The sequence below is a fragment of the Gadus macrocephalus genome, chromosome 1 (genome assembly GCF_031168955.1).
Source record: "Gadus macrocephalus chromosome 1, ASM3116895v1".
NCBI classification, from domain to species: Eukaryota; Metazoa; Chordata; class Actinopteri; order Gadiformes; family Gadidae; genus Gadus; species Gadus macrocephalus.
In genome coordinates, this window is record NC_082382.1 from 26,145,516 (window position 1) to 26,160,828 (window position 15,313).

The window sequence follows — 15,313 nt, forward strand, 5'->3', positions numbered from 1 at the left end:
GGGCAGACACACACACACACGCACACACACACACACCCACATGCGCACAAACACACACAAGCACACACGCAAGGGCACACACACACACACACACACACGCACACACATGGACATTCGGAGATCAAACCCAAGCCCACCCTCCATTACCAGACTATACAGAATGATAGCATCCCATAATAATACCCCACCGAGGAGAGGAAGAAGACCATACAGGTGAGGGAGAATCCACTGGTGTAACCCAGGTAACCTGTAAAATGACATCATATAATCCAGGTCAATCCTCCGGCCAATCAGTACGCTTCAGACATTGATTGACACAGTTTATTGATCTCAGGAGAAAATTCCACAGCAACTTAAGTAATTATTACCCTACAAATTAGGGTACATATAGAAATGGTTTATCATGAAATAAGAAATTATTGAATAAATGAAGCAAATAATGAAAAATGAAATAATTAATATAATCATGAAATAATTACACAAGCACAGATAAATGATAGTAGAAAGGCCCACCGAGGTGTTTCATCAACGCCAGCGGGAGGATGATTAACACACTGACGATGACAATCAGGTAGTTCCCGTTCATGTACCATTCCCTAGATACACACACACACACACACACACACACACACACACACACACACACACACACACACACACACACACACACACACACACACACACACACACACGCACACAAAAGTGAATATTTACATGTCTCAAATAGTCAAACTCGACTCTGGATATATGTGAACACACTGGTTTGAACTTGGTTTACAAATTTGTTCATTCAAATACAAAATATATTCTACTGTCTACAAAAAACATTTATGACAATATTACGACAATGACATGAAATATCATCACCAGTCTTGGGTAGGGTTGCAAGGCAATATAAATAAATGTTTGCTTTAAGAATAGGTTCCATACAGAAACGATGAGGCTGGTAGTTGCATACTTGAGACAGATGTGTGATCCACTTTCCCAGGTACTCACTCAGAGCTCGATGTCTGTCCAAGGAATGCCTGGATGACCAGGGGAAGTTCAAACTTCACGATGAAAAGGTAACTGGACATAGCTGAGGAGCACAGAGAACCATTCAGAATGTTCAAAACAACTGAACAAACATCAATATTTCATCATCAACCCTCTTGTTTAATACATCTTATGTACCACAATGTGGTGTATGCATATGATCAATGCAATCAGAAAACATTCCTTTTATTTACGGTGTCATTTTCAGGAGACCAAGAGTTGAAGGAGGTGGAAACAAACACAGAAGCCAGGCTCAAGTTACCACGATTCTCTGAATTCCTGCACCATGAATGGGTGACAACATGGAAAAACCAAACACATGTTCTCTCTCTCTCTCTCTCTCTCTCTCTCTCTCTCTCTCTCTCTCTCTCTCTCTCTCCCCCTCCCTCCCTTCCTCTCTCTCTCTCTCTCTCTCTCTCTCTCTCTCTCTCTCTCTCTCTCTCTCTCTCTCTCTCTCTCTCTCTCTCTCTCTCTCTCTCTCTCTCTCTCTCTCTCTCTCTCTCTCTCTCTCTCTCTCTCTCTCTCTCTCTCTCCAGGCAAAGCCAGAATCTGTTGTCTTGGAAAAGTGATAAACTCCATCCAATATGTAGGCTACGCTATCACAGTGGGTTTGGACTTCTGGACTTTCGATGCCCTTTGATGACGTCAACCATTATGGCGAGGTCAGCCAATAGCAGCCGCCCGTCCCCCGGAACCTCCTCCCAGCAGCTCTTTAACAGCAGCTTCAACAATGCAACAAATATAATTGTGGCACTTTAATACGCCATTTTGTGTTCTCCATTCAACTCAATTCAGTATTCCCTATGTGCCTTGAGCGCCTATCTGGGTCCCTGGTGTCTGTAGCCCCGTACGGGTTTGGAGCCAATAGTCTGGCCGGCAGCCCTCACCCCCACCACCACCGCAGCCTCACCTCCCATGTTGTGCAGGGTTATGATCACAGCCACCATTAGGGTTAGGGTTAGGGTTAGCAACCACCGCAGCCTCACCTCCGATGTTGTGCAGGGTTATGATGACAGCCGCAATTATTTTCCCCACTTGCCCGAAGGCACGAAGACCAAGTTGCTCGTAGGCCCGAATACCTGAACAAACATAGAGGATCAATATTTGCTAAGATTGGCATCAGAAGGTCATATACACACACACACACACACACACACACACACACACACACACACACACACACACACACACACACACACACACACACACACACACACACACACCCATAGCACAAGAGTATACATTTTCGAGTTTCATTTAATAGTTAATAGTTAGTGATTCATCCAAAGAGTCTTCTGTGAATTGTCATTAAGGAGCAGGTAAGGGCTACGCATCTTGCTCAGGGAGGCCCAAAAAATCTGCCGACGTTCGGTTCTAAAAGAGAAGCTTTGGGCCGGGCTGGCTCCGTCAATGTCCTCAATGTGTACCTGTGAGGGAGTGTGGCCGGCATGTGACCTCAGCTTCACTGGGGAATAGGGGGACTCACCCACTACACCCGCACTCTGCAGGAGGAGGTGGACGGAGTAGCTGGACAGGCAGGCGATGGCCGTCAGAAGGATCCTGCATGGGGCAGAGAGGAGGCCGATAGACAGTCCATACTTCACATAGGGGAAATGTTAACAAGACAAATGACCCGCAGTGTTTACATGTTACAGCGTCATTTTGTGCCTTGCTAAAGACCATCACAATAGGGTTAGGGTCAGGGGCTAGAGAATGAGGCTAGAGGTAGCTTTACCGCTAAACGCTGTGAAGGCCTCCCATGAGCAATCATCCTGGAACTTTATTCATTATCTCACTGGGACCATGTTCCTTTAAACCTGAATCTAACCTGCCCAGCTGAGACACTTTTACACACAGAGACTTGAACAATGAATTCCTAAACATGCCGGTAGGGGTCCGGTATCCTGCCAAGCATGCTGTCCTGTGGACGTAGGGAACCTTCCGTTAGTGGGGGGCTACATGTGAACCCCCACTAACATTATGCTGCGGCCAACTGCTGGTAAACCGACACCGCCTCATCCATGCCCGCTCAGGCCACAAATAAAGCACGGCCCTCGGCCAATCAGCTACCAGCGTTGCACGGCCCTCGGCCAATGAGCTACCAGCGTTGCACGGCCCTCGGCCAATGAGCTACCAGCGTTGCACGGCCCTCGGCCAATGAGCTACCAGCGTTGCACGGCCCTCGGCCAATCAGCTACCAGCGTTGCACGGCCCTCGGCCAATGAGCTACCAGCGTTGCACGGCCCTCGGCCAATCAGCTACCAGCGTTGCACGGCCCTCGGCCAATGAGCTACCAGCGGTGCGGTGTATTGCTGACATTTATGTCTCCATATTTTGTCTCAATCGTGAAAATGTATGTGGACAAATATCTCCATATTTTGCCGATCATGGACCATCTTTAACATCTCTATCATGGAGATGAATGTGGAGATCTCCATGTTTTAGATTTCATTGATGGCATTGAGATGAATGTAGACGATTAGTTCCATATTCTGTGTGATTGAGTGAGTGAGTGAGTGAGTGAGTGAGTGAGTGAGTGAGTGAGTGAGTGAGTGAGTGAGTGAGTGAGTGAGTGAGTGAGTGAGTGAGTGAGTGAGTGAGTGAGTGAGTGAGTGAGTGAGTGAGTGAGTGAGTGAGTGAGTGAGGGAGGGAGTGAGTGAGTGAGTGAGTGAGTGAGTGAGCCAGTGAGTGAGTGAGTGAGTGAGTGAGTGAGTGAGTGAGTGAGTGAGTGAGTGAGTGAGTGAGTGAGTGAGTGAGTGAGTGAGTGAATATTCTACCTGTACGCTACATCTCTGAACGGAATAGAATCAAAAGAGATCCGATCCAAGCCGATCGTAACTCACCCTCTCATCAGCTAAACAAAGTTGTGGGTGTATCCGAATGTGGAGCCATGTTCTGTTTGACCAATCAGCTTGACGGGTTCAGCGGCTCCATAAGCTGTGTTCCTTTACCTCTAGTGGAGGCTTTGGTTTCCTCACTCATGAGTGGCGGCACACGTCTTTTAGCTTTGGTTGTGGGTGAGTGCAGTAGACCTATTATCTGTTCTTTGGCTGGGGTTAGGGTTAGGGAGTGTAGTAGACCTATCAATCTGTTCTCTGTGATGCAGGCCCTGTTTTTAACCGCCTTGGTTTCCATACCAACAAGTCAATTCCAGTGTAATGTCAATAAGTGACTAAGAATATCACAATGGGATTGATTATTGAAGGATGCTAAAAAGCAGATTGATGATATATTTAAAAGGCGAGAAAAAAAACAGATTTCTACCTTTTGGATGAAAATTGCACAATATTTAACTCTCCAGCTCAGCACTTCTCTTTGTTCTATTTTGGTCAATTCTTTGGTCTCATTGGTAAACACACACATGCATGTGTCTGTGTGTTTGTGTGCATTGGTATGTTTGCATCCATGTTGGCGTTTATGTGAGATTTCTGCATGTGTCTTTCTGTTTTGCAGGGGGGCATGTTTTGCCCCTGTCTCTCCATCTCTGAGGTGAGCTTAGAACTCTAACCCTAACCCTAACCCTGAGCCTAACCCTAACCCTAACCCTGAGCCTAACCCTAACCCTAACCCTAACCCTGACCCAAACCCCTAACCCAAACCCAAACCCAAACCCTACTCACGGGAAGAGGACGATGCCGGTGTTGGACATGGCGTAGGACAGGCCCAGGATCCCGCTGCCCATGATGGCATTACTCAGGTTGAAGGCGGACATGCCGAACGACGTTTTGCCTTCAAACTGTCAAACATACATAAAGGAATTGATCAACAAGTGAAAGTAATTTGTGGAATTATAGTTTACAAATTAGACAAACCCCCAAAAAAGTGAAATTAATTTTTTTTTTATGTTGAATGATATGCAATATGTGATTTTATGTGTAATTTTTATGTTGTTCCTTAAACATCGACATCAAAACATGATATAAGTTTTATATTTTTTAACTGTAAATGAAATAAAATCCTATGAAATCAAACTAGGTTGGGGTTTGACCAATCATCTGACTCACGTCGGTAAACTGCTGTTTCTTAAAGCCATCGCTCTTCTCTGGAAGGAAGGCCTCCTCCTCTGGTTGTATTCTGAACAACAACAACAACAACAACAACAACAACAACAACAACACGTTTAACCACCTGACAAACTCCAAGAACCAGATCCCTTTATCAATCATTTAGCGATTTCTAATCAAACACTGAAACAAACCATAGCATTCAGCCTAAATACACAATAATTGCTCAACATGTATGTCTGGTGGTCGCTGGCCATTTGCCAATAACATTGCCGGCCTCCAGCATAAGCGAATCAGAGCAAAGCATTGTTGTTTACTAACAGTGTGTTATTCTAGAAATTGTGCTGAGCGAGATTGTATGTAGCTTTTTGCTTACTTTTTAACAACTGTGGTGTTAAAGTAATAGTCTGTAAGATTGAGCCACTCTCAGTTAATAGGCGGGAAACTCAATAATAGTTTTCTGTCCCATCTACCTGGACGTGCAACTGTAGGCATTTTGACACTGCCAAGCAGGTACAGTTGCTGCTTGGCAAATGTTACAATATGAGCATCTTGCCTGTGTAAAACCGAGGGGGTATATTCCCCCTAGGTCAAGGAGCCGGCTACCTGGGTTCATTAGAGTAGGCAGGACAACACAAGGAGAACACTTTAGAATAATTTGAAAACTCTGATTTTATTTATTTTTTCCAAGGCTACAAGAATGGGTAGACTACATCTGAGTGTAGTCTACAAACGCGATGAACAATTAACAAGTGCAGAAACGCCAAAATATTCTATATATTGATGACCACTTGTTTTTTATCCAGACTTCAGCTTCGTAAGGACTCTGCTGCTGTCTTGTAGATCGCACCGTCTTTCACCGTCTTCGTTAAATGCGACTGCCTCTCCTCTCTCCCGTGATGGTTAGGGATGTGTTAGATATTTGAAGTCCTGTGAGTGTAGATATGTGGCGTTGAAGAAACGCTTTGTGTTACGCGAACTGGCGTGGTGCCGGGGTGGCGTTTGGGAGTGTTGATAGTATATGGGCAGATATGGGCAGGCCGGCATGTTGTCTTGGTAGAATACATCAGTTATGCATCTGTTAGGATTATATTTAATTAATAAAAAACCTTTGAACACTATCGATCAGCTCGGATACAGATATGTCCGTTATTTTATGTAGGGCGCTAGTTGAAATGTTAAATTTAAAAAAACTTTAAAGTTAATGTTTTATGTTTCACAATCATTCCATTTTGTTGCAAAAATCGTTCTAAGTTGGATGGGTAGGGTAGGTTAGATAGATTAATTTGTTGAAATGATATGATGACATTTGCATTACAATTGTTATTTTACCTTTAACCCCAGTCTTACCTTTGCTACTTCTTGATGTTCTCATCATCACTACTGTGTGATTGAACGTTGTTTTGTTGAGGTATGTGAGGACCCCTGCCTTGTCACAACATTTCCAAGGTGACCGTGTTGTGCAACACATCTGTTATTTAAATACTTTGACTTGAATGTGAACATACCCTTTGTCCAATGTTTCATATTCATGTCCATTGGACACCTTCTGCAGCTCCATGCTGGCTGAGCCCGGGTTCTTCTGCGTGGGGGACGAGGTACAGTGTGAGGTACAGTACGGGCCCACAACGTTTCTGTTTTCAGTCAATTAATGAAGAATAGAAACAATTCATTGCAGATGGACAATTTTCCAGTGTCAGTCGCAAACACGAAGAAGAAAAAGATTAGAGGATAAGCCTTTTTTTTTTATACTTCAGGCTACTAGTGTTGGCAACATCGGTTGGTTAATGGTAGCCTTGAGTCCATCTGACATTCCCTGTGGTTCTGGAGAAACCACAGAGTTCCCCTAAAGCCCTGGTCAACTTTAAATAGCCAGAAAATGGACTGCTATTCAAATAAAATGTGCTTATTGGTTGTTATTTTTACTGTATATTTTTTGCTATACTGTAATAAAATGAAGCAATTAAAACAAAGCACATAAAACCATAAACATATTGTTATTTGTAAACATGTTGATGTTAAAACCAAAAGTACTCTTACCATATCTTTTTACAACCGTTTAACTTTCAAATCTATTATTATACTGTATAAATGTATTTCTGACCCTGGATTCATTTCATCTCAGTAGATCATAGAGCTGGGGAGGACGCTTTGTACAGGTTCAGTTTGGTCCTCATTGGCCAAACACACACACACACACACACACACACACACACACACACACACACACACACACACACACACACACACCCGACACACACACACACACACACACACACCCGACACATACCCATACAAACGAACAAACATGCCCACACTAACACACATACAGACAAAGATACAAACTGAGGATTGACACTGGCTACTAACTATGCCGGGAGCCCCCTGTGGTGCACAGTTTGTGAGCTGGGTTAGGGTTAGGGTTAGGGTCTGATGGTTCGAGATCCTGCACTATCGTTGAATGGTAGTGTCGTCTTAACAGGCAAACCTGTGTGTGAAAGTGTAAAAAAAAATAATCTTGCTACAGGGTCTGGACATTGGGGATCGACCCCAGTACCTTTCAGCTGGGAGTCGTACACCCAATAACCAATGCGCTACCCTGTAGTATAGTTGTGCTCTTTGTTCAACAATGCTGGGAGCCAGCAGTTATATCCACAGTGTTCTGGGAAGGGGCCATCGTCGGGAGGAAATCTGAATTTACTCCAATAAAAAAAAGCTCTCACTAATTTCCATGTCAGCCTTCAAAAAATGTCAATGGACTTCGACTGGGGGAGAGGAGCTTCTCACCAACAATTTACGGGGGATTTTTCCGACGCAGAACACCAAAGGACCAGGATTGCGTTGTGTCGTCAATCTTTCTTTCTGGAAATGTGGATTGAACCTATCCTCGATGCAACATGAGTAAGATACAATAACAATGTGTGTTTCTACTGTTGGTGAAGTGTCATCCGTACCCTCACTTCCCACAGAGACCCCTCACATCCTGTCTCGAGAGTATTCTACGAGCCGCACACAGCGCTAAGCGGTCTGGGAATGGGGAGGACCTGTGGGGGGAATACAGCGGCAACTGAGACACATACCATTGTTGTTTTTTCTAACTTAACAGCCTCTCTCTCTCTTCCTCACTCTCTCTTCCTCCCTATAAACGCGGTTGGTAGGAAGTTCTCCGCACGCTGATCCTGTGGATGTCCAGCGAAGAGGAACCCTTGTTCAGACCCTGATTAAAGAACCCTACTGCGGTTGGGGTCGTGGTTAGTGTCCAACATGAGGCCACTTCTGACCGCAGACGCTAACACACTGTGGAACTACTGCTATGGTTCCCTCCCCGGATTGCCTTTTTCCAAAATAGTTTGATATTTCTTTAATATTCCTAAAAAATAACTCAAAACTTCAAAGAAATAGTGTGGGAGGGAAAAACATACAACAGGATATCTGAATGAACCGTGTTAATTTGGCTCCGTCTCACCAGAGGTATCCGGGTGAAAGTGTGCCCCACAGGGTGTTTGGGTGTCTGTGAAACTCAGCAGCTCTGACTGCTCGGCATAAGTATAGCAGTGGTCAGACCAAACTGCCTGGAATGTGTCAGGGATTGGATGTGCCAGAGACTTCTGTCTTAGGGTAGAGTGATTGATGTTATGGGAGGGTGACTGGCCCTTTGTAACCTAGGTTCATCCCTACTAAATACCCCCACACACACACACACACACACACACACACACACACACACACACACACACACACACACACACACACACACACACACACACACACACACACACACACACACACACACACACACACACACACACACTGTTGGCGTAGAGGAAATGACCACTATAATCAGAAGGGACACACTATGGTCAGTATATACCAAGTCCAACTTGATAACTCCAACTTTCTATTCCAGGCTGGCCAACTCAACATTTAAAATAACCTTCTCCTCTCCCTGGAATAGTCGATCATGTATATCAAGTTGCTACACAAGCCAGAGTTAAGGGCCACCACTGTTGTGTCCAAGGACACCGCTGAAAACACAAACCTCTGCTTTTGGACAGTGGTGTTTTTTTTACTTGAGCAAACCAGATCCATGTTGATTGTTCCAAAGGACACGAGCAGTAGCAGAGGATATGTAGGTTTTGTCTGTGGTTAGGTCTACCGACATGGGTGAGGGGAGTTGGCGGGGGGAGGGAGACACACACATATGCATTACTGTGTACAGGAAGGGTATGGGGGTTTCCAGGGCTGTTCAGAGTAGCAGACCCCGACCCATTCTGCAGGCAGGCAGAGGGAGTGTAGAGTTACGCCTTACGTAATATTGTCCATTTCCTAGGGGTGCTGCGACCCGCGCTCCGCAGATTGGAGCGGCAGTTATAATCTTGGCATCGTCAACTCGTATGGATGTGTGGCCACAGAAAACAGTTTATGCTATCTGATGCTTGCTTCTTTCTACCTTACTTCCCTTGTTTATTTCTTTCTTTCCTTCATTTTTCTATTTTTTGGGGGGAAATTGATAGATGTAGCAGGGAAGTAATTACACAAATGTTTATGAAGCTTTCTCTGCTCAGTCCACTACTAAAGATATTCCTTCTAATAACTTGGACTATGACTGCCATTAAATGGGGTAAAAAAATAAGCAATTATGGTAACTCCAAGAGCATACCATAGTTTGCTGTACTAAAAAACAAAAGACTGTATTTTCCCTGTTTCAGCTCCAATATATTAGGTATATTTATTGTCATTTTCTCACATATTGAAGGATCAGTGATAAGGATAGGAAAACTCAATAAATACCCATAAACATTTCAGAGCACATTCTCAAATCTCAAATGTAAGGATCCTACCCCTAACCCTACCCAAGCAAGCTAAGAATGCCAAAATACAAAGCAATACATCAGATTAAAAAGATCACACAATTCTTTAGGACAAACTCCTCAAACTAATAGAACAGATAACCAAAGTTGAACACCGAAAGACAGATTAGTATTTTGACATGGTCCACACACACACACACACCCACACCCACACGCACACGCACACACACACGCACACGCATACGCACACGCACACACACACACACACACACACACACACACACACACACACACACACACACACACACACACACACACACACAGATCTCCACCTCCCCGCTGGAGATATTCTCCGTAGGGAAAACCACGTGGCAAAGGAACCCAAAGAGAGTGAAGACACCGACCTGCGACCGCTGAGGGAGCTCTGGAACAGCAGACACGGCCGCTCGGTCCTGCTTGGACGGTCAGCCAGGTAGGGGAGGAGAGGGGAGAAGACAGGTGAGGGGTTAGCTCCAGAGGTACAGCTGGCTCAGGGGGGGTTGGAAAAGCCAGCAAGGGGGAGAGGACCTAGACAGAAAGAGTCTCCGCATACAGGGGAAGAGGGTGGGAGGCAGGGTACAGGGGGAGGAGGACGAAGAGGAGGCGGGCATATATGGAGAAAGAGAAATAAAGGGCGGCTTCTCATTGGTCTCAAGTTACTTGCCATGTCACAGGAACACTCCCCTCTGTAAAAAAGAAAAAGAAACACACACACACACACACACACACACACACACACACACACACACACACACACACACAGTAGACATGGCTGATGGCCACAGGGGAGCTCTCTGGTGGCTCATGGAAGTGTTTCCATGCAGAGTGGACCCTCGGATCCCAAATCACACACACACATACATAGGTGCATGTCCAGGCGAGCAGCAAAGTGAACCCACCAGCAGGGCTAGCAGGGCTAGCGTTAACCCTACCGTCACCTCCTGCTGCACTAAGCAGCACTGTGTCAACACCAGATGGTAACAGACAGGGGCATTCCCATGCCCATTGGACAGTTTGTACACAGACATCAGCATTACTTTTTACCACATAATTACCTCTCTTTTGCTTTGGTGAACATTAGTGGAGGGGTCTTCAACGGTTTGGTCTCAGCACATGAGAAATCACCTCCCTATGTTGATGTATTGTAACGGTGTGTGACATAGATGTTTCCATTGCTAGCCTACAGCGTTCACACGCTATAACTGCTTAACAGTCTGCTGCTAACTTAAAATAACAGTAACTTTTCCAGGCTACAAACATATGAAATGATTTATAGGCCTATCTCACAATAAATGTAATAATAAACATAATAAAATGCTAATATTAATGTTTTTCCACCATATATTTTGTAGAAGAACCGTGAGTTTCCACCATGTATGACGAGCTGCTGTCAGGTGATTGGTTGAATGCTCCTTGTTACACCCTGTTAACTAATCTGGCCCGTATCTGAAGATCCCCAGTCTGTCTCTTCCTGCCAGGGAAGAGTGACATCAACTACTTAGTGAGGCAAACTACTTAGTGAGGCAACATGTTGAGAATGTGTCAAGATCTTTGGTGGCCCCACAGCCCGTTATGTAGGCCTACTTCTCTGCAGCCCGTTATGTGCAAGGGCCGCCTTTATGGGAATACAAATACTACAAAAGGCCTATTACATAGGTTTACAGAATATCTATGTTTGATTAACTAAATAATAATAAAATATTGCACTTATCTGTCTGTTAAATGCCGGCCTTTTTACCTACCCAGAGAACACTCATGCATTGTTATTATGGCCGTTTACGTACCCCCTGATGCTAATGCCAAACTAGCAATGAAAGAGCTACATTCTGCTATTAGCACACAACAAACTGCTCACCCAGAAGGGGTATTTATTGCTGCAGGGGATTTTAACCATTCAAACCTGAAGTCAGTACTCCCCAAGTTCCACCAACATGTCTCCTGCCCGACCAGAGGGGACAGAATGTTGGACAAAGTGTATACAAACATCCCCGATGCCTACAAGGCTATACCACTCTCCCACCTGGGTCAATCTGACCATATTTCCCTGCTGCTGCTGCCCAGATACACAGCCCTCATTAGCCGGGTGAAACCCACAGTGAGGACTGTGAAGATCTGGCCCGAGGGTGCAGAGGCCGCTCTACAGCTTGGGTTTCAGTGCACAGACTGGAGTCTGTTCGCCACCAATGCCACCTCTGACTCTCAGCTGGACATTGAGACATATACCTCCTCTGTTCTGGAATATATTAATAAAGGCGTAAATGATGTCACAACTCATAAGCAGATCAAGATATACCCCAATCAGAAGCCTTGGATGAACAAGGACGTCCGTCTACTGTTAAAGGCCCGCGACATCGCTTTTCGATCCGGCAACGCAGAAGCCTACAGCACATCCAGGGCTAACCTGAAAAGGGGAATACGGACCGCCCAACACAGCCACAAACTACGGATTGAAGAAGAACACTCCAATAACTCAGACCCCCGACGTATGTGGCAAGGAATACAGGCCATCACAGACTACAGAAAAGCAAACTCAACCCCCCTTACCACCACTACCGACTTTGCTAACGAGCTTAATCACTTTTATGTCCGCTTTGACCGTGACAACAGCACTACGCCTGTCAAAACTACCCCACCACCTGGCGAACAACCCCTCAGATTCACTGCCTCTGACGTGCAGTCAGTGCTGAGCAGGGTGAATGTAAGGAAGGCAGCTGGCCCGGATGGCATCCCTGGGCACGTGTGGAGAACGTGCGCTGAGCAACTATCTGGAGTCTTCACCAACATATTTAACCTGTCACTGGCCCAGGCTGTTGTTCCCGTGTGCCTCAAGACCACCACCATCGTCCCCGTGCCCAAGCAATCTAACCCAGCGTGTCTGAATGACTATCGACCAATAGCATTGACCCCCATCATCACCAAGTGTCTTGAGAAGCTAATCTTAGCTCACCTCAAGCCCAGCCTTCCTCCTGCATTAGACCCCCACCAGTATGCATACCGTGCCAACAGATCGACTGAGGATGCCATATCCACAGCCCTTCACTCTGCCCTCACCCACCTGGACAATAGCAATTCCTATGCTAGGTTGCTATTCATCGACTTCAGCTCAGCTTTCAACACAATCATACCATCTGATCTGATCATGAAATTACACAAGCTTGGCATCAGCATATCCACCTGCAACTGGATATTGGACTTTCTGATCAACAGACCACAGACGGTGAGGTTAAACAACCTCTCCTCCACTACACTTCCTCTACACACTGGTGTGCCACAAGGGTGCGTGCTCAGCCCCTTACTGTACACCCTCTTCACCTATGACTGCTCCCCCATTCACAACTCCAACTCCATCATCAAATTCGCAGACGACACAACAGTGCTCGGCCTGATCAGGAATAATGATGAATCAGCCTACAGGGAGGAAGTCCTGCACTTGGCAGCTTGGTGCGCTAGTAACAATCTTGTGCTCAACACCATCAAAACCAAAGAACTCATTGTTGACTTCCGGAAATCAAAGGCAAGCTTACACTCACCCATTCACATCAACGGGGCTGAAGTGGAACGGGTCACCAACTTCAAGTTTCTGGGTGTCCATATTTCACAAGACCTCTCCTGGTCACTCAACACCTCCACTCTGATCAAGAAAGCTCAACAACGCCTCTTCTTCCTCAGAAAACTGAAAAAAGCTGGACTCTCCCCTCAGATCCTCCGGAACTTCTACCGCTGCACCGTTGAGAGCATCCTCACCAACTGCTTCACGGTGTGGTATGGTAACTGCACTATGGCTGATAGGAAAGCCCTACAGCGAGTCGTTAAAACTGCTCAGAAAATAATTGGCACATCACTCCCTGCCCTCACTGATCTTCATCATTCACGGTGTCTGCAACGTGCAAACAAAATCATCAAGGACCACACACACCCCAGTCATGCCCTGTTCTCTCTCCTCCCGTCCGGGAGACGTTACAGGAGCCTCAGGAGTCGCACCAGCAGGCTCAGAAACAGCTTTTTCCACAATACTACAACACTGCTCAACACAAAGACCCTACACTAGCCCCCCCCCCCCCCCCCCCCCTTCTTGAACATGGACTATGGTCAGTCTGACTACCTCAAACCACCTATGCACTTTACCTATGCACTTTACAATTAATGAGGATCAACTGTATTAACTGTATTAACCATTTATGTATTACTGCACTTTATATTCAGCTGCTATCTGCTATCTGTGTTCTATGTATTATTATTATTATTATTCTTATAGCGCTGCTTTAACAAAAACGTTTTATTGATTGCACTACTGGTTAGAGGCTAAACTGCATTTCGTTGTACTGGTTGTCCTTACTTGTGCAATGACAATAAAGTTGAATCTAATCTTAAAGGGGAACAATGGTTCTATATCACTTTATGGGTCGATTGGTCGCTGTTTCGTAGGGCTGGGGGTAAACGATTATTTATTAAACGATTAATCGGGCGATTATTTCATCGATTAGTCGACTAATCTAATGACTAATTGGATGGTTATCTATTTCTGTTGCTCGATTAATAAAAACCATAATGTATCTCAAATAAATACCAAAAAATTCTTAATAATATACTTTATTTAACAACAGTTTTGCACAGCAAAAAACCTTCTGCTTTACACAAAATAAAATAAATAAAATAGTTTCACTGTTATACAAAATGAAAGGCCAGCCGTGCTCAAATCTGCCAGTGTGAGTGTGGCCAGTCTGGCCAGGCCAGGCCAATTTGGCCACTTGGGAGAGGTGTGCTGCTACGGTACGGGCCGCTACGGTACAGATGCTAACGCCTTGTTTCCACATACGTACATTCTCGTATGCGATCCAACCGTCTCCGACCGAAAGTCCATTCATTCCTATGTGATTCTCCGTAATGTCCGTTTTTCCTCCGAGACTCCTCCCCTCCGTAAAATTTCTGTCCGGTATGTCCGTAATATACGTTAAAAAAATGTAACTTTCGCCGTCGTTTTACGGAGATACCGTATGAAAGTTTTTATGTTTTTCACAAAACATGTAAGTACCTGGCAGGCCAAACTCCTCGCCGATCTCTTTCAAAGCCTGGTTGGTTTTGTTTTTATCTCTGTATATGTCGATCCTCATGTTCCAAAGTACCGGTCTCCTAAAAACGGCCATTATCATACGCTCCCCCATCTTTTGTCCGTAAATAAATTCATGTCCGTACGTAAAACACTAGCGACTCCTTCCGTAAATTTACGGAAGCACGGATACGAAAAACATACGTATGTGGAAACGAGGCGTAATGAGCGCACACGCACGGCTACGCAACCTGAGCTGGATGACGTATAGTCCATGCGACGACCACGGACATAATAAAGGCGACGAGCCTTCTTTCCCATTAAACGGTAAACATATATCCAAATAAGCAACAGACTCAGCAAAGTGCGTACTGTGT

General features: G+C 45.2%; 1 protein-coding gene across 2 annotated transcripts in view; it reads right to left on the reverse strand.

Moving 5' to 3' along the window:
* The window catches only part of slc38a5b (solute carrier family 38 member 5b), an 18,281-nt gene extending 7,801 nt beyond the window's left edge, over window positions 1-10,480 (reverse strand). The window contains exons 1-9 of one of the 2 annotated variants that reach the window (XM_060054465.1): window positions 10,255-10,480; window positions 6,548-6,621; window positions 5,040-5,109; window positions 4,656-4,771; window positions 2,522-2,595; window positions 2,022-2,114; window positions 997-1,078; window positions 514-596; window positions 189-247 (exon numbers count right to left, since the gene is read on the reverse strand). In XM_060054465.1, coding sequence (XP_059910448.1) covers window positions 189-247; window positions 514-596; window positions 997-1,078; window positions 2,022-2,114; window positions 2,522-2,595; window positions 4,656-4,771; window positions 5,040-5,109; window positions 6,548-6,600 — 630 coding nt within the window. In that variant the 5' untranslated portion in view covers window positions 6,601-6,621; window positions 10,255-10,480. Of the gene's footprint in view, window positions 1-188; window positions 248-513; window positions 597-996; window positions 1,079-2,021; window positions 2,115-2,521; window positions 2,596-4,655; window positions 4,772-5,039; window positions 5,110-6,547; window positions 6,674-10,254 lie in introns of both variants that reach the window. The other variant, XM_060054456.1, reaches the window with a different exon arrangement.
* Between the last annotated feature and the right edge of the window lie 4,833 nt (window positions 10,481-15,313).